The 25,858-nt window shown below is 41.3% G+C and overlaps 1 protein-coding gene across 3 annotated transcripts in view; it reads right to left on the bottom strand.

Moving 5' to 3' along the window:
* CMIP (c-Maf inducing protein) overlaps window positions 1-25,858 on the bottom strand; it is a 278,542-nt gene that overhangs the window by 16,770 nt on the left and 235,914 nt on the right. For all 3 annotated transcript variants that reach the window (XM_001380927.4, XM_007476119.3, XM_056813298.1), the window contains exons 10-14: window positions 21,921-22,274; window positions 5,919-5,984; window positions 4,705-4,731; window positions 4,270-4,318; window positions 3,136-3,243 (exon numbers count right to left, since the gene is read on the bottom strand). In XM_001380927.4, the coding sequence (XP_001380964.1) occupies window positions 3,136-3,243; window positions 4,270-4,318; window positions 4,705-4,731; window positions 5,919-5,984; window positions 21,921-22,274 (604 nt within the window). The remainder of the gene's footprint in view (window positions 1-3,135; window positions 3,244-4,269; window positions 4,319-4,704; window positions 4,732-5,918; window positions 5,985-21,920; window positions 22,275-25,858) is intronic.

Raw genomic sequence — 25,858 nt, 5'->3', positions numbered from 1 at the left:
TATGACTCTGGAGCAAGTTCCTTGCTTTGTTTTGGGCCTTAGTTTCCTCAAATGTAAAAGGAGGTTAGGTTAGATTATCTTTAATGTCCCTTCCAGCTTTGAATTCTATGTTCCTATAAGTCCACAAACCCAAATTACGAGGAAATATGTGTCTCTCCTTATAACTTATGATCCTAGTCCAGTTTCATCAGAAGTTCACAAAGGCAGTTCAGGAGTCTAGAGGGATGTAATAAATTGTATCTTTGTAAATTGTGTAAACACTGAGTATCACTGTGCTGAAGAAAGAAGCTTCCCAGAAGAAATTATTTTATCCTTTCCTGAAAGAAGTCTAATTTACTTCAGCCTGGAGACATCAGTTGAGACTCAAATGTGACAAATGTGATCACCATCATGAAAATACTTTGATTGTGAACTAATCCAGCTGTTCTGGAGGGCAATTTGGAATTATGCAAAAAAGGGCTTTAAAAGATTGCATTCCCTTTGATCCAGCCATACCATTACTAGGTTTGTACCCCAAAGAGATAATAAGGAAAATATTTGCACAAAAATATTCATAGCTGCACTCTTGTGGTAGCAAAAAATTGGAAAATGAAGGGAATGGCTCAACAAATTGTGGTATATGATGGTGATGGAATACTATTGTGCTATAAGAAATGATGATCTGTAAGATTTTTATGTGAACTATGAGAACCTCAATGAACTGATGCATAGTGAAATGAACAGAACAAGAGAACACTGCACACAGAAAGTAAAACATTGTGGAAAAATCCAATGTAATGGACCTTGCTACTAATAGCAATGTAACAAGTCAGGACACTCCTGATGGACTTATGGGAAAGGATGCTATCCATACTGAAAGAATTATGGGAGTAGAAATGCAAAAGCAAAACATATGACATCACTTATCACATGTATATATGGATATGTGATTTGGGGTTTAGGCTTTGAAAAATGGCTCTATAGCAAAAATGGATTCTATGGAAATAGGTATTGTGATGACATTTGTACATCTCAGTGGAATTGCTTTTAGGTTCTTGGAGGGGGAGGGAAAGAAAATGAGCCGTGTAAACATGGAAAAATATTTAAAAAATTTTTAAATGAAAATGCTTTGAAATATTATAAGGTGCTATATTGAAATTAAAAATTACTATTAATATCTCTAGAAAACTTGCTGCTTATGAGGCTGGTCTTATGAGAATATACCTGAGGGTAATTACTTTCCATTTGAGGTACTTCATACAGGAGACTGGCCTGATTTACAATGAGCCACTTAAGATGAGGCAGCTGCTTACAAGCTTGCTTTTCTGAATCCCTCCTCCTGCAAGAGGTATAAACAAAATGTCCCTAAAGAGGACAGATAAGATATCCACCACCTCTTCACTGGCTTTTGCAATCACTTACATTGAATTCTGGACCAACGCAAACATCCTGCAATCAGAATTCCCTTGAACTAGTTTCCCAACAGCGGTGACAAACCATGATGCAATATCCACATTCTTCTGTCCACTCCCCATGATACAGCCCATGATGGGAGATGGGGGGGTAGGGGGGACTCTAATTAAAGGGCCAGATTGAGGCAGGCTTTACTTGTTTTCTCCTCAGAAGTAAAGAGCTGCATGCCCTCAGCAAAGGTATGATTTTACCACCTGAAATCTCTTGTGAAGATGTGTGCAATTAAACAGAGACACACCACAGTGAGGGCACTGCACTGCAGATCTTGGAGTATCTCTGTAAATGACTATACTTGAACATAGCTGAATGTGAATGCTTAGTAATTGAATAAACAGGAAAAGAATTGAGTAATAGATACACAGTATACAAAGAGGAGACAACTCAGAAGTGGCTAAAAGAAGAGAGCGGTGAATTAGGAGCCATTATCATGTACTGGCAACATGCAACTGCCCCTTGATGTGTGGCTGTCCATTACTCACTATAAGGAGGACAGAAGAGGGAAATATAATGTCTCTAAGGACTAGCCACAGGAAGAATCCTTCAGTCCTCAGCAAAGACTTTCAGATTTGGTTAGAAACCTATAAACTGTGTCTTTGCTATCAATCTAGTCACTGGAGATTCTGTCCCCACGTGGAGGTGAACACGGAGGATCTTATGCTAGAGAATCACAAGGAATGCTAAAAACAACCATCCAAAAATGGTGGGAGAAGTTGCTAGCTTCTGTTTATCCATGTCTTACCCTCCCCATTACTACTACTGAGCATCTGGGCAGAAACCAACCCCCAGCCATGGAAAGAGAGAAAACTTTTTACCCCTCACCCTTTACACCACCGTCAGACCCCACAGGTACACATGAAATATCAGCAACTAGGAAAGTCTTAAGCAGGACAGCCTGTGGACTGAGCCACCAACTACTATAACTCCATCCCATAACATAAAGAACTCTGAAACTTGACTTCTGCTTTTTCAAATACCTGGGCTCTGGGCTCTAGCCTGACTACACAGGGGAATAGAGTATTTACAAAGTTCATGAAAAGCCAAATTCTGAATGAAAAGTCAGTGATGGTCTTAAGAGAACAGATAATGAGGCAAACCTCCTTAGGGGGCAGCTAGGTGGCTCAGTGGATTGAGAGTCAGGCCTAAAGATGAGAGATCCTGGGTTCAAATCTGACCTCAGACACTTTCCAGCTGTGTGACCCTGGGCAAGTCACTTAACCCTCATTGCCTAGCCCTTACTGCTCTTCTGCCTTAGAGCCAATACACAGTATTGACTCCAAGATGGAAATTAAGGGTTTTAAAATTTTTTTTTAATTTAAATTAAAAAAAAAATTGAGGCAAACCTCCCTCCTCACTGTGAAGAGGTAAGAATCACCAGAGCAGAAAGGAGTATTGGTTATGAGATGTGGTCACACACTATAGGGGGGTTTTGCTTAATTATTTTACTTTGTTCCTAGAAAAAGTTCCACCTGGACGTTTGGGGGGAGGTTCCTTTCTAACCCAAATGATTATGATATAAAAACAAAAGGCATAAAGTATAACAAAATTATGATGCAACAAATGCATTGCAGTCTACTCCTGGTGGTCATTTTCTTAGCAGAACAGGGTGAAGCAAGCAAGCTCTGGCTGACCATGATTTAGGGGAGAGGGAAGAGAAAACAAGTTCACAGCACTGTAGGAGCATACCATGCTGGCAAAAAGTTCTCCATCGTCATCACAAGCCACACCACCAGGACTGTAGAGCTGAAACCAGCCATCTTTGCCAGTCCTCACACTCAGCAAACAGGAGTGGACCTGCCAGGAAGAAGAGAGATGCTTAGACAGCAAGTTGTAAAGCAGCCATAGCATTAGTGGTCCCAAGAAGATGAAGATGGACAATGGGACCAGAAAGACTATTCCTATGCTTCACTGAGGGAGTCAGGGCCAACAGAGGGAGCCTTAAGAAAAAATGGTCTGTGTCTATTTTTTCAGCAAAGACACATGGCAGCCTAAATACCAGATATCCAAATAGTTACATGGTGCTATGGGGGCTGGACCACCACCAAGGCCCAGGCTACAAAGCCTTTGGGCACAGGGCCAGAATTAAAACAAAAGTTTGTGTCTATTTTATCTAGTGAAATCAAAGACCAATTACAATTGTCCCTCCAACAGATTCCTTCAGAGAGATGTGGCCTTCACACCAGGGATGCTTCCTGCCCTTGATCAAATATATTGAAAGCAAGACTGGGAGGGCAATCCAGAATAAAATTCAGCAAGTGGCAGGACTAGGGTGGTCCCTGGTTTCAGCATATGAAATGCAGGAGCTGAGCCCAGATTCTAAGGACTCAATTGCTTTCTCTTCTGCTATCTTCATGGAAACTCCATCACCAGCTTTGGCAAAGGAAGACAAAACACTCGAAGACACGAATGCTGTGCTTGGCTCAGCAGGAGAGCCTGTGCAAGCATGCTTCTAAATCAATGCCTCCGCCAGTAGAGAAAACCAGTGGAGAAAACATCGAGCAAATGGAAAAAGTGCTGCTGTTTATTACAGTTTACTGTAAAACACTGACATCACAGGCTAACCTCAGACACACAGGGTGGGGCATGTGTTTATACACAAGGCCAGCAGCCTCTGCAAACAAGCTGTGTGTGTGTGTGTGTGTGTGTGTGTGTGTTGCTTGTCAGCCTGTTCACTTTTGTGAACAAAAGCTGGCTAGCAGAGCTCCTCAGGGGCTTCAGATCTGGCTCCCTCAGACATGCCCCCAATCAGCACAGAAGGGGCTCTCTGACAGTATGGCCAGGCAGGGCAGCATTTTATTAAGGGGAGAAGATAAGGTTCACCTCTTGGCGTGGGTCTTCAGCAAATCTCTGAATCACATACTTCAGTTCCCTGAAAGACAACAAACCAAGGACTGGGTCACCGAGACATCCTATCTGCTCATGCTAGAGGGGCACAGGAGGTGGGATGGGGACAGAGGGTGCTCCTTGTGAAGGCGGAACCAGGACACAGTGAGCCAGCTAGCTGAGCAGCCCACAGGACCCCTACATTTAAAGGGCACTGGAGGTACTTATGGGCTACTTCTCAAGAAGGGATTTGAAAGGTTTGAAAACCCCAATGGATGGGAGAGAGGCTGCATGCATGATGTCCAACTTAACCAAGAGGAGAAGCTGCTATGGGGCCGGGGGTGGGGTGGGGGGGTAGGTTCTGGGATAGTGGAGAGGTATATAGAGTCTTGCCACCCCCCTCCCCAATGCAAGGACCACAAAAACACTCACTTGGTAAATTTCTCATGCGCAAGAGCTCTGTAACAAAAATAATAATATTAAGAGAAAACTAGTTTTTGCATAGCCCTTTTAGAAAGTAGTTACTAGGTTATCCTTCTAAAGGAAAAGTTATACAAGAATTCCCCCCCCCCTTTATCTGTGGTCCTAAAAATGAAAAATTTAGAACAAAACACTAATACTTCAAACCTCCCAGGCACCAACAAATAAGAGCAGACAGTGAGTGGGAAGGAAAGGAATAATAACAGTAATAAGAATGACCCCAGAATCACACACTTGTAAACAGGAGTGGAGATACCTGGTGGGTTTTTTTTTCTTGTCCCAGAGACCCAGGTGTGTTCATTAATTGTTCTACAATTAAGGCAAGGTCACAGCTAATTAACGCTGCACATCAGAAAAGCAATTAAGAATCGTTCTGAAAAGCGAATTGCATCATGGTCGGCTTGTACAGCTCCTCCCCAGAGGTGGAGGAAATGGCTGACTGCGGCGATGACGCCATGGCGTTACAGAGCAGGCAGCCAGTGTTCAGGAGTTGGATTTCTCTGGTCTCGAGGCATTGGGCCACTGGGGACAGGAGAGGCCAGTAAATTGGGCAATTACAGGCTGTAATGTACCCCCTCAGAGAGCTGCATTTCATAAACACCGTGCTCGTTAATCGGTTCCCAGGGGAGTGCCAAGGGCCTCCCAGAGCAGCATAGTTTCTCCACTCTATCAAAACAGAGTCATTTAGACACTTTCAGTCCTGCTTATTTAGACAAAGCATTCTTGTTTAGGCCCCCTTTCACCAGGTTCTTTTTCTCTTGACTTTTCGGTGATAAGTGTGCCATGGGAACAAGAGGAGCAGGAGAGACAGAAATGCCCAACAAATGGAGAAGTAATGTAGGATTCTGTTAATAGTTTAGGAAAAAAGAATGAGACAGGTGGGAGGAATAGTGTGTTTCTCTCTTAATACTTTCAATCCTGAGACCAAGGACAAACCTTTCTGGGCCTCACTTCCTTCCTCTGTACAATGAAGGGGATAAAATAGATGCTTTCAGCTCTAAATCCTATAATCCTATGCTGTTTCCTGTCCATATTCATTATGGTTCAGAAACTCACTCAGGTTGCTTAGGCTTCATAAAATGAATTGTTTTCACCAGGAAAGACTCAGCAGATGTTTGAGATGTTATCGTAGACACTAAGGACAAAAGAAAGGCAATCAGACTTACTCTTTGGGGAATGGAATAGGTTGAAGCAAGCTGGCCAGAGCTGGTCTCCAGTCATCATAGTCTGACCTAGAAGAAAAGGGAGGTGAAGGTGAAACAGGTATATTGGGATTAGTCTCACTGCATGGCTGAAAGATATAACCTTTGGAGGGGATACTTCTTGCCATTCCACAGAGGCACTGACTTTATGGTTTACACACACACACACACAAAATTCTGCTGAAGATACCACTACTCTCCTAATCATCCCAAGTTCTTAACTTTAGCTAGTGTCATCCTCAACTTCTCACTCTCACCCCAAATATCCAAACCACTGTCAAATCTTCTTGTGTTTACCTTCAAAACACTTCTTGGGTAGATCCCTTTCCCTTTACATAATTCCACTCTCATCTCATGGAAATACTCCCCCAATTGATCTAACCGCCCCAATTCTCCTCCCTTTCAAAACCACCTGCCACTCAACTCCCAAAGAGTTTTTCTTAAAGCACAAGCCATATCATGTTACTTCTCAATTTAATCAATACCAGAGGCTCTCAAATCAAGATGCCAAACATTTAGAAGTACCTTCTATGTGCCAGGCAATCACAATCTAATGGAGGATAAAACATGTAAAGACCTATGTCAACTTATCTTTACAACTTATCTTTCTAGACTTATTCCACAGTATTCCAACTCATGGACTCTGATTCCAGCCCAACTGGCCTCCTTGCTATTCCCAGGATATGATATTCCATCTCTACCTCCATTTCTTTTCATGGGTTGTACCCTAGATGACTTTGATGTTCTTCCTTGCTTCTGGAATCCCTGGATCCCTTGAAGGCTCAGCAAGTGTTACTACCAAAGTCAGATCCTTCTAAATCTCTCTAATTGTTAGCACTTTACCCACACCTCTGCTCCCTAATACTTTGTATATATTTTGTATTTATTTAACTAGTACTGCTTTTCCCCTTCAATAGACTATAAGCTCCATGAAGGTCTGGTCAGTTTTTATTTTTGTTTTTTTAGTCACAGTACCTTAAGTAAGTAGATACTTAAATATGTATGGGAAACTAAAATAAGTTGAATTGAAGCTGGCTGCATAAAGGCCTTGCACTGAACCACATAAAGCCTCAAGTAAACAAGAGATGCCCAGTATCAGGAGGGGACATGACAACTGACTTTATGAAGATAATGGTTCCAACACAACTCCTTAACAGGATGTGGGAACATGATATAGTAGAAAAGCACTGGATTTCGAGCCAGGAAGACTTAGGTTCAAATCCTACCTCAGACCCTAGCTAGGGAACCCTGGGTAAATCACTGAATTTCTCTGTGCCTCAGCATTTTCTTTTTTTTTAAACCCTTACCTTTTTTTTATTTGACTTGATTTTATTTTCCTCCAATTACATGTAAAAACAGTTTCCAACATTTAATAAAGAATTTTGATTCTCAAATTCTCTTCCCTCCCTCCCATATCTTCTCTCCCACAGGGTTGGTAAAATAGCTGATATAAATTTTACATGTGAAATCATGTAAGACATTTTCCCATATTAATCTTTTTATGGAAAGACATTTGAATAAAATTAAAGAAAGTAAAAAAAAAGACTGCTTTGGTCTAGATTCAGAGTTCATCAGTTCTTTTTCTGGAAGCAGATGGCATTTTTTATCATGAGTCCTTTGGGACGATTTTGGATCACTGTACTGATTAAAATATCTAAATTATTCACAATTGTACATCATACAGTATTGCAATAACTGTGTACAGTGTTCTCCTGGTTCTTCCTACTTTATTCTGCTTCAGTTTGTGTAAGTCTTTCCAGATTATTTCAAGTTCTTCCTGTTCTTCAGTTCTTATAGCATAGCAATATTCCATTACAATCATGTACTCTTACTCAGCCAAGTCAATACATAAAGAAAAATAAGGAAGGGAGAGGAGAAATTCTTACCTTCTGTCTTGGAACCAGTACTATGTATTGGTTCCAAGACAGAAGCGTGGTAAGGGCTTGGCAATGGGTCACACAGCTAGGAAGTGACTGAGGCCAGATTTGAACCTAGGACCTCCCATCTCTAGGCCTGGCTCTCAGTCCACTGAGCCACCCAGCTGCCCCATACCTCAACATTTTCATCTGTAAATGGGAGAGTTGTCCTACATAGCTTCTAAGGTCCCTCTAGCTCTAAATTTAGGATCCAATGAGTTAGAGTTGCATTGGTTTATCTCCAACAAAAATAGAAGACACACAATAGCCAGGTTATCAGTTAGTCCTTTCTTTTTTCTCTGCTTCCTTTCAATAGCCCTGTGATCAACTCTGGGGTGTGTGTAAGTGTATGTGAAGAGTATGAGAGTGTGGGTATGGGTGTGAGTTGGCATGTTGGTATAATAAGTATGTATGAGTGTAGGTATTGGTGTGTGTGTGTGTGTGTGTGTGTGTGTGTGTGTGTGTGTGTGAGAGAGAGAGAGAGAGAGAGAGAGAGAGAGAGAGAGAGAGAGAGAGAGAGAGAGAGAGAGAATATAAATGCGAGTACAGGTGTGTGGGTACATGAGAGTGTGTGTGTGTGTGTGTGTGTGTGTGTGTGTGTGTGATTTATGTCTCATCAATCTGACCTCTACAATCTCTCATTCCTCATATATGTGAGAGGTCATGGGAAAGAGAATAGAAAACTCTTTTCCTGACCACATTACAGAGTCAAATGACCTTTTCTTCCCTCCACTATATCTATCTAAAGATGCTGATATTTTAAAAGAATACTGAGGTTTTGTTTCTACATAACCTTCATTTCTAAATATACATGTATATATATATGAACATATATATCACCTTCTTACTCCTCTACCCAGTATTGTATCCTTTGTATCCGAATTTTAAATTTAAAAAAAAAAAGAGGTAGAAAAAGCAATTCAGCAAAAACAACCAAAGATGCTGTCACTTTCCTGATAACTTTCACAGAAGGGGAAGGAGAGACCAGGAAAAAGCAGAACAGAACTTATTAATCAGTAGAAACCCTTAAAAGAAAGAGTAAAGATTCCTAGAACTATCATCCCTACAGTTTGTAGGTAGAGGATGAAATAGCCTATTGATTCCACAGACCCTTACACTCTTAATTCATCTTGATTCATTTGCTGCGGGCTCCTTTACCAAATTCCTTATGCAGAACCTTTCCAAGTGTTTCCTCTAGAACTACTCAAAAAACTGGGATGACTTACAGAATACAGGCTGGGGAGAAGACCTGATCACACCCTAATATACCATGGTCCAAAACAGAATATAGTAGCCTTCACCATGATAGCCCTGAGTCCTGAAAGCACCTTTTACCACATACTTTATACAATAAAATGGTGCCTGCCTGGACTTAAGTCCACCACTCTTGGGCATCAGGCTGATTCTCCTTTCCATGGTCTTTTTCTTCTGACTCACTACATTTTGTGTTGCCACCATTCATTCAGTCTCCCTGGTTTTTAACCTCTGAGCATTCTTGAAGATATACTATCTTCACTGCTCATATTGTCTGTAACTAAACCTTGCCCACCTTCACAACTCTTTTCGTCCATCCCCTTTTCTCCAATTCCAGTGCCAGCATCCTAGTTCGGGCTTATTTCCACCCAACTATATTACTGAAGTCATTTCCCAATGCACCTTGCCACCTTTATCTTTCTTCTCCAATCCATCCCTCATTATACTTTCACACTTTTCCTCCTGCACCCATCTGGTCTTATCATTCCTCTCTCCAAAAGACTTTACCAGCACCCTACTATTTATTTCAACTGGCTTTCCACTGTCAACCTACACTTCCAGTTTAATCTCAAATTACTCTCCTCCATGAATGCTGTCTCAAATCAAGCTGTATCCCTGAACAGCTTTGAGGCCTTTGCTTCCCTAAACCTAAAATGTTCTTTTTCTCCTTAGCCTGATGAATTCCTAGTCCTTCTTTAAAGCCCAGCTCCCCCAAGTCATTATCAAACTTTCAAATAGCTATTTGCATCTCTAATCAAATTCTCATTTAGGGAATTCAGTGTATTGCTCTACTGTTGCCTAAGCCCTTTACTGGACTGTAAACTCTACAATAGCAGAGACTATGTTTTATCTAAACTAGAGGTTCTTAACCTAGGGCACATAAGCTTTTTTTTTTTTAAAACCCTTACCTTCCATCTTGGAATCAATACTGTGAATTGGCTCCAAGGCAGAAGAGGGGTAAGGGCTAGGCAATGGGGGTCAAGTGACTTGCCCAGGATCACACAGCTGGGAAGTGTCTGGGGTCAGATTTGAACCTAGGACCTCCCATCTCTAGGCCTGACTCTCAATCCACTGAGCCACCCAGCTGCCCCGGCACATAAGCTTTTTAAAAAATGTCTAACTACTTTATTAAAATTGGTTTCCTTTGTTATTATTTCATTTCATGCATTAAAAGTATAATTCTGTAAAAGGGACCATAAGTTTCAAGTAGTTTAGCACCCCTGGTCCAAATTATTTTATCCCCTTAACACCTCAAGGCAGTGGATTACACAAAACAATAAAAAAAAAAACCTGTTAAAAAGTCTGTGCGTTGATGGAATAATTAAATGGCAATCTATGACACTCTAGGAGTAAAGGATAACATGCATTATGGTAGCTTGGGTTTTTTGGACCTGTCCCATGTTGAGTCAAACAGTAAGCATGGTGCAGGATCTTCCTTATCAAGTGGATTAAAATCTCCCTTCTTCCTGTCCCAAGAGTTCTTGACTTTGCTTAGTCTTTATGGGAGCCCTAGATACCAAGGGTATGGTGCATCTCTGGATTGGATCCCCAGTTAGAATTATTTCCCACTGATTCCTGCCCTCAGGCAACATGTCCAGATTAAGAGACCACTATTTTGTGCTTCTCAGACTATACCTGGAGTATTTTGTTGACTCTGTAGGCATTTTATTTTAGATAGAACAGAGATGAACTAGCATAGATGAATGACTAGAGGAGGTGATCAGAGAACAACTGACACCCATGGCCTAAATCAGTGAACTAAAAGGAGAACCTTTTAGAAACTTGAGTGCCCAAACTGCAACCCTCACACTGCATGTAACCACGCCCCCCGCTGCCCGCCTTACCTTAGACAGGGAAGGGAGGAAGTGCACCCATTGGGCTGCTGGGAAGAGGGACATGTGATGTGAGAAATGTCCTCAGGCAGGCAGGCGTGGAGAGGGGGAAGGGAGCAGCCCTCTCCAGCACAAATGCCATAGGTTTGCCAACATAGACCTAGATCATAATGGTAAGGGTCTATGTGTGCCTTACAAGCTTAAGCTAGGCAGCACAAAGCACCTTCCAGGAGTCATACATCTTCACCCTGTTTCTGTAATCACCCTTTGTGAATACCAGTATTTAGACAGGACACCAGTATTCCTTTCCCTTCCCTTGTGCAGGGTGTGGGAGATGATGGCAATGGCAAGACCTTTTATACCCATATACTACATTTTGAAAATCTGATCTTGGAAGGCAGATCAGAAATGTGGTTTTTCTTATCTTTGTGGCCCTTTTAATTCCTTTTACTTCATGTTCACTCAAAGCCTGCTCTGTCTCTCAGATTCTCATCATTTAGTCACCACCAAACAAAATTGATGTCTTTACCACCTCCCCAAGAAACTCACAACCAAGTAGCAACAGTCTCATTCTCTAGAATTCAGAGCATGACCAGGCAGCCCCCGAGAAAAAGTTTTCTCTAAAGCTGAGCAAAGAGAGAGAGGAGTTCCCAGAAGAACTTGATTGCCTAAGATAAGTGGTTGAATTATGGAAAAGGCAAGTTTAAGATTGAGAGTTCCAGTAGCATGGAAATCATGGAGTCAAAGCATGAAGCAATTCTTCTCTTTCACCCCTAAATATAAAACGTTTTAATAGCCAATGGACCATTGGAGGTCATCCAGCATTAATGCCATTCACAAAAGACTGTCCAACTCAACTGACAAAGAAAAGGGACCAAACTTCTCTCTAAACCCAGTCTTCTCAGGCCAATCAGCAGCACAGTATTTAATATGATATTTGGAAAACACTTTGTGAACCTTAAAATGTCACCTATTATTGTTAACATTGATAAATGATAAATGAATAAATTCCATTGAAGAAGCACTGGAGAAATGATTTTGAGAGAAGAATTACATTATGATACTAGCAATAATAACTGCATTTACATAGTTTTCTAAGGTATGTGAAGTGCTTTATATAAGTATATCATATGATGCTCATAACAAGCATGAAAGGTAGGTACTATCATTATATCATTATCCCCATTTCACAAATGAGGAATCAGAGGTTAAGACCTTGCCCTGGGTCACAAAGCTAGTTAGTGCCTGATGCTGAATTTGAATTCTGGCCTGCCTTCCTTCCTTCCTTCCTTCCTTCCTTCCTTCCTTCCTTCCTTCCTTCCTTCCTTCCTTCCTTTCTTTTTTGAGAATTTGACTTTATTTATCTAAAATGATTATTTTAAAGAAAAATTAACAAGACCTCAAAGCTGAAGTAACTGATGGAAAACAGGTAAAGATACACACTGACAGATGAACCTCTTGGCAGATGTTTCATTTAAGGAGGAGACTGGAGGAAATGTCCTTAATGGGTATGGCATGCTCTGGATTTTGTCAGGTCCTTTCTAGACCTTTGGGAACCCCAGGACAATCAATGTCTTCTGGTGAGTTCCAGGATTGGCACCCAGATAGCTGTCCAGGAATGACTGAAAAAGCTAGGTGGTTTGACTGCTATCTTCTCCTTCACCCACAGCTCAGCACAATAATTTGTGTTCATGGAGAAATGAACAAAGACAAATTCATTAGAGTGGAGACAGCCTCAAAGTCTCACCCAAATTAACTATAGATTTTTGTCTGATTTCCATCTGTTTACATTCTGGTCTCCTTATTCTTTGTCATTTTTCTTTCTTCATTAGGGCAGATGCCCTACGGTTTGGAAAAAGGAACTACCTTTCCTGTAAGCAGTAAGCCCAGAGCTATCCTGGACTGTGCCCCTTTCCTGGTACTCTCCTAGGAATTTTGGCCTTTCTGACCAGTTCTTTATCCACTATGCCACCTACCTGCCAGCTAATGTACTTTTCACATGAATTTGGATTTTCTTCTTTCAAGCACTGGTGAACTTGACCAACCCTCTACATGCCTTGAGACTCCATACCTGAAGCCATAATCTCATCTTTAAAATACCCAACCATTAGAGTAATGTTTGCCAATAGTTTGTCTTTTATTTCCCATTCACCTCCATACATCTGAAAAACTTGGACACTGTTATGGATTCCCTTGGGATTGCTAAATTAGACTGAGATCAAATTTTCTTCAGTATTTAGCACAGGAAATAAGGAATTCTTCTTCATATACGTCTTTTTCAGCTCTAGCATTTGGAGCCTCTGAGTCTCTAGATGAACACACAGAACACTGGTTCATTCGGGCTGGTCTCAGGGCTACGAGGGTCTCACTGAAGGTAGCATCAGCGAGATGTAGTCACTTTAAACCCATCTCTTCATCTTGAGTTGTCTCGGTACCACAGAGCAGGGGTGCCTTTTTGATGTCACCCTCCTATTCCATGATGATTTCAGGGCTAAATGCTTTCATAGACCCCTCTACTGACCTAGTTGCTAACTGCCAAAAAATCGGTGTGGACTGGAGGGGAGACAAAATGGGTCGTTCTGCTGGAAAATCTGCAGTCTCATCACACAAAAGTAACAGAGAGCAGAGAGCCCATAGAGTACCTCTGACAGTCATCATCAAGGCACTGGTGTGTGGGGGTGGGAGGGGATTGTGAAAGGGATGGCATGTCCTTCCCAAATCTGAAACCTGGTTTGGCAGGTCTTCCTGAACCATGAGGGTTATCTGTACATTGTCTCCGAATGGAATAGAAAGAGGATTTACAAAGAAGGCCACAGAAATCACCTGCGTCTGGTAGTTCTGGGCAGATATATGACCAACAAAAGCTCAGTTCACATTTCAAAATAAACTCTTCATTGTGGGTCTCCCCAGTAAAGGTCAAATGGCTTTACATTCCAGTTAAATCAAATCCCTGATTAAACAGTCCTGGCACAGACAGATGTTCTCCTTTGGTGCCGCAGTGAATTTAGAGTTGATGCCCGTCACTCAACTCCCTGCCTTCCAAGAGGCATGGGCCTTCAAGGCAGGCTCCTAAACCTTGTTTAGGGGGAAACTCATGGTAACCCTTGGCCTTCATCCCTCCACATCAGGGTTGGTATGTGTGGTCACTGGATGACAGCTTAGTGCCCTAGGCATGCCTATCGCTGGGCTAAGCAACCAAAAAGGAGACATGGATAGGGCTTGCTGAGGAAACATCACAGATAGCACTGCTATCACCAAAGCTGTTTTCTTAGGTGCTCCCCTGCTCTTTCCTAGCCTGCATAGGAGCATGGCTCCCTCTCACAGGACGTGGGCATAGCCTTCCCTTCTTTCTAGTCTGAAAGCTGAACTGAAGGAGGAAAAGGGTATAGTCTAAATTTCAAGGGGACTTTTTGGTAATTCATTGGAGAATTGAAAAGAGGTTGGAAGGTTAGGAGAGAACAGGATGAGTGTGAACTAGGAACAGAGAAACGGAAAAAAGCAAGATTTTGGTGACTATCTATTTAAGGTAGAAACAGAGTAGGATGTTCCTAGAGACAGAAAGACAAGGAATAGTGGCACTGTCAACCTTAACACAGCAACTAACATTCTTTTAGCTAACCTGGCAATGGAGTGACCCTGCATCATACCTATTTTAGGCATAATCCTATTCTTTTCACCAATAGCTTATTCAGTATGTTCTGAGAGGTGGATGCAACAGTAAAATCTGCCATTTCTAGTTCACTTGTTAATTCCACTGAAAGAGCTTATTCTAATGAATAAATATGCCCCAAACAACCCATGGGCACATTTGCATCTCTATCAGTTCTCTATCAGAGGATGGGGTGAATGGTTAGGTCCAGGAGAGAGAAGAGAGGAGTTAAGTCTCCCAAGCCCACATGGTCAGTCACTAACACTGTACATGCCCCTGTGAGCACTTCCATTCCAAGAATGCTTGCAGTAGCTCACAATGAAATATGAGCCACCCAAAGCCACTCACACCTGCCACTTCAAACTTTTCTCACCAGCCCACAGCTATTATCTGCTCGTAGAGCACAAGTTATTCTTGAGCATGGCTCAAACAAGTCAAAACATACAAGTAGCTCTGGGCAACCCTTACACACAGGGTAAGGGAGAGACTATTTGGGACATTCAGAGCATAGTGATGACCAGCTAGAGAATGCTACGAGAGGGTTCTGGAACCAAATGAGTGAATCTCCTGTAGGGAATTTACAAGCCTCAGGAGAAGACAGTGAAAGTGAATATCTGCTTAGCCTTAATGGTGAAAAAGGCAAGTGACGGAATGAGGATATTAGAAAGCAATTTATTCCTCTTCCCTTCAGTGCTGCCCTCATGTGCCTCTTGCTAACAATAGCCTACATATTCATTTATAAATATTTTCTCCTACTCCACAGAAAATGCTTGGACTTACAGAAAAAGTCCTGGACCAGAAATTTTGGCTCTTTCCTATTAGTCACTGTGTAACCTTGGGTGAATCCTTCTTTTTCTTTGTGCTTAAGTTTTCAGTTGTAAAATAAAGACATATACACTCTCTTCCTTCTTTCCAGGGCTGCTGAATGGTTCCCTGGTTATATTCTCTAGAGTGCTTGGAGTCCCCTAGAGAGAAAGAGCCTCTGCTACCATAATTAGCATTTATTAAGTATCCAGGATATGTAAGGAGCTACACAAAACAAGCATTTTTTTCACTACTCTACATAATGTTGCTGTAACTAGAAAGCCAGGTAACATTTCTGTTCTAATGGAAACACTTGTCACATGTTTTTACTATTTACCCAACTCTTCATTATTCACTAGACTTGTCCAAGTCCAAGATCACTGAATTCCTCATAATTCCATAGCCCTCGGTCACTTCTGTATTCCAGAAGGTGACCCCTTCAAATAGTTCTACCTCTTGCAGTGACCTCTGATTTCAGATGAGAGCGGGTCACAGTGAAAGATTTTATTTTGGAGTTTGGGGTAGCCTATACAATCAAAGGTAGAAAGGCCTGGCAGGGTCAAGAATTAAGAGAAGCAGGTGATGTTTAGGATTATAGGCCATAATGGGGAATAAAATGGAACTTCTCACCCCCCACCCATTCCTCCTGCCTAGCTGGCCAGGGAAGAAGCTACGCTGGCTAACAAGAAGAGTGTACAGTCAGAGGTAGGGAATTCTCAAAGGCAAAACGTCCCATACGGCTCTTATTCTGTTGCCAATAATCACAGCCCCACACTTGCTATCAAGCTGCCTTCATGCCCCATTACACCTCAGTTTCCACTCATTATGCCAGATACCCCACATGGCTTGGAACCCTCCTTTACCGCCGCAGCAAACCAGCTCTGTTCCTGACTTGCATAATCACATTTACCATTCTCCCAGTCACACATATACCATTCCTCTTCCTTTCTGCTGGACCATTTCCCTCCTCTTAAAAACCCTCTTTGAAACTACTTTGGTCATCAGTACAGTATACCACCCTTGCTCTCCCTCGGTACTCTCATATTGACCTCTGGAAGTCAATTCTAGAGAAGAGAGTTCTAGTCTAACAGAATGGGCACCGGACTTGGGTTCAGATCCTGGCCCTGCTACCTAATAATAGGAGACCTCTGGGACCTTGGCTAAGTCATCTTTTCTCCATGACTTCCAGTTTCCTCATTTATAAAAAGGTCCAATATTCCCTGTTCTACTTTCCTCATGGAGTTGTTATGAGGGAAGCAACAAGAAACAGGAGTGACGATTATCGCTATTTACATGATTCTTGTGGGCAGTTTGAGGTAATGGATTGGGTACTGACTTTTAGTCAGGAAGAAACCTCTGACACAAGCTGTATGGCCAGGCAAATCACCCAATCTTTCTGAGCTCGTTTTCTCATTAGTGAAATCAGAGTCGGAATAGATGCCTCTGAGGCTTCCCCCAGCTCCCCAAATCTATAGTTCTGCTATCTATCAGTGGGTTGTGTGTGGCTTTACCATAGACCTCATTTAGACTGGACGGTCCCAGAGGGTGGTAACTGTGAACATTATTTTCTGTTGAATGTACCCACTAAAGCTAAGTAAAGGCTTTTGGCTGGCTAACATCTAAGCTGTAAGGATGATCAAGCCTCAAAAAAATGTGCTAAAAGGGGCTTAAAACCAAGCCAATCAATTACCATATGGGGGTGGGGGGAGTGCGCAGTATGTCCACCAAATAAAGGAGGGAAGCTAGGTGGCACAGTGGATAGAGTACCAGGCCTGGAGTCAGTAAGATGAATTTGCTAAGTTCAAATCTGACCTCAGACATGTACTAGCTGTATAATCCTGGGCAAGTCACTTAACCCCTTTTGCCTCAGTTTCCTCATCTGTAAAAATGAGCTGGAGAAGGAAATGGCAAACCACTTTAGTATTTTTGCCAAGAAAAACCGAAATGGTGCCACCAAGAGATGGATCCAACTGAAACGACTTAATAACAAAAAAGAGGGAAGGAAACTGAATCTCAGGACAAGTAACATCTTCATCCCATAAAAGGAAACTGAAACAAAAGGCTATGAGACGGGCCTTTCATTCTGAACCACTGGTCTCCAAACTTGATGAAGACTTTCAATTAAATTCCCACAATTTCCTTAGAGTAAGAACCTGGGTCCACATGATTACACTGGATAGACTTTCATCAAGCACTTCATTTTAAAAGAATTTTATAGATGAAGAGACTTTAGAAGTCAATTTATTCCAACTTCCAACTCAGTGTAGAAATTCTTTCTATCACAATCCTTCCAAGTAAGCCATCTAAGATTCTCTTTTCCTGGAGCCACCTGGTAATGAGGTGGTCTCTGTAGAACTTTATGAGGAAATCCATTCCACTTTTGTACACCTCTGTCATAAAGTTCTTCCTAAAAAGCAACAAATTGGGAAACAATCTTCATAGCAAAAATCTCTGACAAAGGTCTAATTACTCAAAGTTATAAGGAACTAAATCAATAGTACAAAAAATCAAGCCATTCTTCAATTGATAAATGGGCAAAAGACATGAATTGGCAGTTTTCAGTTAAAGAAATCAAAACTATTAATAAGCACATGAAGAAGTGTTCTAAATCTCTTATAATCAGAGAGATGCAAATCAAAACAACTCTGAGGTATCACCTCACACCTAGCAGATTGGCTAACATGACAGCTATGGAAATAATGAATGCTGGAGGGGATGTGGCAAAAGTAGGGACATTAATTCATTGCTGGTAGAGTTGTGAATTGATCCAACCATTCTGGAGGGCAATTTGGAACTATGCCCAAAGGGTGATAAAGGACTGTCTGCCCTTTGATCCAGCTATAGCACTGCTGGGCTTCTACCCAAAAGAGATAATAAGGAAAAAAAAACTTGTACAAGAATATTCATAGCTGCGCTTTTGTGGTGGCAAAAAATTGGAAAATGAGGGGATGCCCATCAATTGGGGAATGGCTGAGCAAATTGTGGTATATGTCGGTGATGGAATACTATTGTGCTCAAAGGAATAATAAAGTGGAGGAATTCCAGGTGAACTGGAAGAACCTCCAGGAAGTGATGCAGAGTCAGAAGAGCAGAACCAGGAGAACATTGTACACAGAGACTGATACACTGTGGTACAATCGAATGTAATGGACTTCTCCATTAGTGGCAATGCAGTGTTCCTGAACAACCAAGAGGGATCTATGAGAAAGATCACTATCCACATTAAGAGGAAAAACTATGGGAGTAGAAACACAGAAGAAAAACAACTGCTTGATTACATGGGTTGAAGGGATATGGTTGAGGATATAGACTCTAAATGAACATCCTAATGCAAAAACCAACATGGAAATGGGTTTTGATCAAAGACACAAGTAATACCCAGTAAAATTGCGTGTCAGCTATGGGAGGGGGGGAGGAAATGATATGATTCTTGTAACCAAGGAATAATGTTCTAAATTGACTCAATAAATAAATAAATAAATAAATAAATAAATAAATAAATAAATACATAAATAAATAAATAAATAAATAAATAAAAATAAAAAATGAAGTTCTTCCTAATACTGAGCTGAAATTGAATTCCCTGTACTTTCCATTGCTCTCTGTACCTAGTTTTGCCCTTGAAGGCAAAAAGAAAAAACGCACACCCCCTCCCCATGAAACCCAACATCTTCCTTCAGCTCCTTAGGCAAGTCTTCTCTAGATTAGAGATGTCCAGTTTTCTTAATCTTCCATATGTGACACAGAATATAACTTATCTTGGTCATAGTTTTCAAGAAAAAGAACCAAAGATCTAGAGCAAGTGTCCTCAAAAGCCATCTAGTCCAGCCCTCTCATTTTACAGATGAGAGAACTGAGGCCTAAGGAAGTTAAGTGATTTGTCTAAACTCAGGAAGCAGGCATCAAAGGTACGATTTTAATCCAGAACTTCTGACCCCAGAGTCAGCATTCTTTCCAATGTACCATGCTACAATCTCTCTTAAAATGTGTGCCCAGATTTGACCACAATATTGCAGAGTGAGTATGACCTGGGTAGAGTACAATAGGGCTAATGTCACCTTATGCTGATTACTAGATGTCTATTAATGCAGCCAAAGATAATATTAACCTTTTTTTTTAAGTTTCCCTCAGGATACGGATTTATAATAATCTCCTCCTTCCTTGGATCCTATACAACTTATTGTAGATTTAGTTACTGTCCAAGCACAAAAAGTTCTGAGAACTTACAAGTTCTTCCCATGACAATTCTGAACCACCATCACTTGGACATAAGCTCCTGATTTATAATAACAAGCTTCACAAACAAATATCTGCTTTATTTATTTTCCCCAATATATTAAATAGATCTTTGCCATCATTGGTTCTCAACCACTATCAATAACAAATATTTATTGAGTTCCTCTTGTGGATTAGGTACGCTCACCCCTGCCACTCCTGCTCTCCTCCCTATCCTGGCCACCCACCCATACACAGAACATGGCAGCAGCTCCTACCACTGGTGGCATGACTATGTGGCCAAAGAAGAGACCTGGAGGGGAGTTACAAAGAACAAGGCCCTCATTCATGAATGTGTTTATAAAAATGTGTGTCAACCGCATGATGAAACTCAAAGCCTTAGTGCTTAATGAGAAATATGAGTCAGTACCCAAGACAGCAGAAGGTCTGGGAGTTCCCAGTGTTTATGGAAAATTGCTTGAGTCTTGGGGCCTAGTACGAACACAGAATGTGCAGCATTGCTGGGGCCTTGGCTTGAGCAATACCCTTGGAGAGCCTGGGCTTGCCTAAAATGAAGCTCTGAATTGATGTAATAAGACTCCAGCAAGAAGGGGCCAGCTGTTCATGTCCCAAAATGAGCTAGCTGTGACTGCTATTCACAAGGTTAATGACTACTTTTCTGGACTTGCAGAAACCCTGTAGGCAGACTTCATCTTTGAGAAGCATTCAGATACCTGATTTGGAAATCTGTGAAGTTATGGGATGAAAGAGCCCTTTTAAAATATACTTTGTCTCTTTAGCTGGAGGAATTCAAAGCACTGGAGAAAGCTTTTAATCCCCCTTTAGATGCGCTCACTCCTATTTCTTAGATAAAGAGGCAGTGGCCACCATGAATAATGGGGGGAGAAGAGAGAGATCAAGTTTAGGAACTTGGTCAACATGGTCACAAGGGACTCCCTGAAATTGCAAATGATCTTTTCAAACCATGGGATGATCCTGTCTCTCTGCTCTTGTGTTTTCATGAATAATTTTATATCTGCATCTCCCCACGCCTCCATTTCATTGTATCCATCCCTTCAGTTAAACAATAGAATTCTCCTAAATCCAGGCCGAACTCTCCACCCTAAACTAGTTAAGAGGAAAATAAGTGCAAACACCTAAGCTAAAAGAAGTGAATAAGGGACCCATAAAAAGTGGCTCAGGAAAATCATAACGGGGCATTATTTTATCTTTAGTACCTAGGCATAAGTCAGATAGCCAAGAAAAAGTCTTAGCTGATCAGACAAACTACAGGTGTATCTTCTTCTACAATGGATATATTTCTGAAAACTTGTGTATAAATCACATTTTTGCAAATCTAGTTCAATTGTTCACATTATATATAGCACCAAACTCAGCAACTTGCACATAGAAGATACAAAAAAAATTTGATATGTTATTTTTAATGTACTAGGAGGAGCATAACTTAAAATTTCTTTGAAAAGAATCCCTTTGAAATGTGAATAATTGCCTCAATATAGCTTTATAAATTTCTGCACATTAGGTTTCTTTAAAGCAAAATATGCCTGTGCTCAAAAGGGCATGGAGTGGTATATTGGGAGAGACAAAGGATACATTTCCCAAGAGCCTTTTGATCCAAACCTTCCTGGTGAGTTACAGCCAGTCAGTTAAGCCCAGGGCAAATAAGAGTGACCAGAGGCAGATAAGAATAGATGTGGCCTTGGAACAACAGGATTACAAGAAACACTCTCTAAAACTTGGGGAGAGCAAAAGGTACAAATGCCCCGTACAGCATTCTTCTATCTGACTGGGGGGAACAGCTCTAAAGTCTTGGCCAGGACACCCATCTTCTGGCGATTTAAGTCCATGCTATTAGCAGGTCACAGTCTTCTGCGCTCTCAGAGCAGAAGCTGGGAAGGGGGAGAGGGAATCCCGGGAGGTTCTGAGGTATTTAATAACCAGAGCATTGAGAACTATAATTTCTGAGCACTGTTCTTGCATGCGTGAACACGTGCAGGCATGCATACACAGAGACAGACAGATATTATTAAAGACATAGTAAAGCAGATATGCTTGTCTTAACCTGACACGTGCAGATCCACACATACAGAAAAGACAGAGAGGGGTAATCATCTGCTTTTCAAAAGACTTTCTCCAAGGGTTCTGTTAACGAGCTATCTGTGAAGCATGACTCCAGTGATCTGAGACCCCCAAGACTGCCGAGAGTAAAATGGGGCTCTGAGGTATGGCAGAGGGTCTCCCTCCCCTTGGGCAGGGTGGGGAAGGTGGCACTCACAGTATCTTGAGGATCTCCACGTAGCAGCCCAGGATGCGGTCAGCCTGAGCGCTCAGCTCGATGCTCATGGTGCTGCAGGTGGGGCTGACCATGAGGCAGTCAATGAGGTTGGGCTCACTGTCATTGCCAGCGTTGGCCGTCATCTTCTGGTTGGCAGTGTTGTTACGCTCTACCTCCACGTGGATCTCATTGGAAGTGACAATGACCGACTTGAGGCGGGACTCGGACAGTGTCGCCTCCTGACAGACGAGGTCGGGGCTTGTGTGGAGAAGGCGCAGTGGTAAGTTGGTTTTCCGGTCACATTGCTGCTGACAGCCATTGCGGATTTCTTTCAGGCTTGGAGAATTGTCGCGGCTACGGTGACAGGTTTAGGAAAAGATGGTTTTAGAAACTGCAGGCTCAGAAGTTACTAGTCTATACTTGGAGCTCATAAAGGACAAACAAACAATGCCTATAGTCAGAAGTTGCCCCTTCCAAGAAGCCTTCCCTGGTTAACCTTACCCCTCATAATTTATACTCTTATTTTCATCTCTTTTCCCTGTATGCTCTCACAAGTAGTCTCTCTTACAAACCCCACCACCACCACCACCTCCACCCCCTAGGGCTTGCATAAACTTCCTCCTCATCTCCATTTCTTAGAGTCCTTACTTTCTTTTTTTATTAAAAAATACAAAAATATTGTATATTGGTTCCAAGGCAGAAAAGCAGTATAGGGTAGACAATGGGGGTTAAGTGACTTATCCAGGGTTATACATCTAGGAAGAAGTGTGTGAGGGCAAATTTGAATCCAGGACCTCTTTTCTCTAGGTTTGGCTCTCAATCCACTGAGCCACCTGCCCTGCTTACATTCCTTTAAAGCTCAACTAAGGTGGCATTTTTTCCCTATTCTTCTTTCCACCCTCCCACTCCCCTGTAAACTGTAATTTGTATACATGGTGTCTTAGTTTGTGTACATTATTGCCAAGAAATGTAAGTTCCTTGAGAGCAGGGACATATATTTCTTTTGTTTGAATTGCCAGTGATGTCTGGCTCACAGTAGGCTCCTCCCCATCCCTATAGTAGGATCTTTATAGAGATCTGCTCAAAGGAACTAAATTGGCCTTCCCTCACCATGATGTACAATTTCTGTCACTAAAGTCCTGTGCTAACAAGTTGGAAAGTCTTGTGTTCATCTGTTTATAGAGCCAGGAGGTAGCAAGGTACAGAAGAAAGAGTACTGATTTGAGAGGCAGAAGAACAGGTTCAAATGCCACCTCTGATGTTAATGGTTGTGATTGTATGCAAGCCATTTGACCACCTTCAGCCAGTCAACTTAGTACTTGTTAAATGTTTAATATAGGCCAGCCACTGTGCTAAGAGATGGGGATATGAGGAAAGGCCAAAATCAGTCTCATCCTCAGTTTCTTCATCTATAAAATGAAGAGGTAGACTGTGTTCCCTGTGATATTCCTTCCAGATCTGTTACTCTATGACTTTATCCATTGTCTAATAACTATCCAGGCCAAGTGCAAAGACACATCAATAGAAGCCTTGCTTCCAGGTTGTATATTTTGGGGGGATGAGGGGGAGATCATCAATTAAAGAGTGAGGGGTTATGAATTACCTCTGGTGCAGCAAAATATCCACCCCAGATGCCCTGCCTCCTCCAGGACCAAACCATTGGTCATTTGAAGGACTAAAGAATGCCAAATAATTTGTACTATAGATTTTCCCTGATCTTTGGTGAGCTGTTGTGTATTGAGCAAGTTTCCTGGAGGCGACATGTGTAGTGGAGAAAACTACATGAGCTGGGCAAGTCACCTAACAGCTTTGTTTCTCAATTTTCTTATTTGTGAAATGAGGGGATGGATGCTAAATTTCTTTCCAATTTTAAATTCATAATTCTAGGATCCTTTCATCCACTCTTTTGGGTTTGTTTTGTTTTTTTAATCAGCCAGATAGCATATTGAAGAGGATTGGATTTTGATGCTGGGAAGATTTAAGTTTGAATCTGGCTTTAGATGCTTACTAGCTTATGTGAATCATTTAGATTCATGGGCAAATCATTTACCCTTTGTCTGCCTCAGTCTCCTCATCTATAAAAGAAGATTAATAATAGTACCTACCTCCCAGGGTTGTTGTGAGAAACAAATGAGATATTATTTATAAAGCACTTTGCAAATTTGAAAGTACTATATAAATGGTAGCTATCATCACTGCCACCACCATCATCATTTCCCAATAATGGTTAACATAAGAATGTATTAAATGGAAACTGATTGAAAACAAAAACTTGCTGCTTAATTTTGTCTTTCTCAGACTTGATACATTATCTAATGGCCATGGAGTAAAAGTCTCATGCCTGTTGAATTAAACCACTCATAACCCATGACCCACAACACATTGCCCTTGAGGTCCATTTCACAGGCTATCCCTCATTTCTCATTTCCTCCCTCTAATCTCCTCACTGCTCAACTCTTCCCTATCACTTTCAAAATGAATTTATGTCTATTTTCCTTTACCAATATGGTTCTCCCATAAGTAATGTCTCTCTCCACCCCAACCATCTTTCAGTATATCCAAATCTACCCCATCCTTTAAAGCCCTGCTTATGTGCTGCCTTCTTCACCATCAAATGAGATAACGTATTTAAAGAGCTTTGTAAACCTTAAGGCTCTGTATAAATGTCAGCTAATATCATTATCCCTGATTAGTCTTGAGTCCTCAGTGATCCCTCTTTGTTCTGATATCTTATTGTACTAGGATGTATGCCACATAAGAGAGTGTACTTGATTATATGCAGTCTTGTGTTTGCTCCCCAAATGCTTCATGAAAGTTTTTCTTTTCACCTCAGTGAGGTCGAAGAGGACAGAAGTTGGGGTATAATGTTTTTCATCTTTGTAATGCCACCATCAAACCCATCCTTTTTCCTTTCATTGAACCTAGGACACTGCAAAGAGTAGGTGCTTAAATACCTACATACTTATGACAATTAATTTTTCATTCAATTAATTCAAGTAATTAATTAAACATCAAATGATTGGTATTTGGAATCTTTTAAATAGCACAGATGATCCACCAGGTTTGGTCTTCCCAAAACCTTCCCATTAAAATAACTCCATGCTAACAACACAGCCTACTCTAGTTTCCTATCTTCCATTAATTCTGTGTTTTGCTATCCCTCTTTACTGTCCTGTTAAGGATTTAAGGATTTTAGCCAGAGACAAAGTTGGGGCAACAACTGCCTGGCTTGGGGTTGTTCCTGTAGGATCTTAGATTAGAAGTGCTGCTATGAAAATTGAACAAAGGCAATCATGGTCTTCCAGCCCCGCCTCCAAAGTATTGTGGGACAGAATAAAAAAGGCCTTGCCCCAGGGGCCAGAGACCCACTACATCTTTTTCACATGGGAAATTAAGATACCCTTTAGTTAACATTTTCCTGAAGCTAAGTCTTCCTTAAAAATCACAGAAACTAAAAGTTACATGGACTCTGAGAACTCACCTAGGCAATCCCTTAACAAGAACCTTTTCATAGAACATTTCTGGCAAGTAGTCAACCAGTCTTGGCTTAAAGGGGAAACTCCTACCTCCTGAGGGAGTTCTTTCAATCTTAGGGTAGCTTTAATTAGAAAATATTTCATCTATGGAGCTTAAATCTGCTACCATCTATTGCTCCCATTCTAATAGGTATGGCATTACCTATGGTCCACTCATCTTCACTATTCTTTGAGCTAAATATATGGCAGATTACAGCAAGTAACTTCTATGATTACAGAGAATTCTGCACTAAAACTTATCCATCCTTATCCTTTCTACTACAATGTAATCACATTAAAGACAGGGACTGTTGTTTTTGCCTCTGTCTTGTAAAAGATAGATTTAGGGTTTTTTAGAAAATTTTAGTCAGGATTGGGATCTTAGATATAGTCATAAGATATTAGGAGATAACTCTCACTTTC

This window comes from Monodelphis domestica, chromosome 1 (assembly GCF_027887165.1).
Source record: "Monodelphis domestica isolate mMonDom1 chromosome 1, mMonDom1.pri, whole genome shotgun sequence".
NCBI lineage: Eukaryota > Metazoa > Chordata > Mammalia > Didelphimorphia > Didelphidae > Monodelphis > Monodelphis domestica.
The sequence above is the reverse complement of the archived record's forward strand: the minus strand, read 5'-3'. Positions and strand labels throughout refer to the sequence as shown.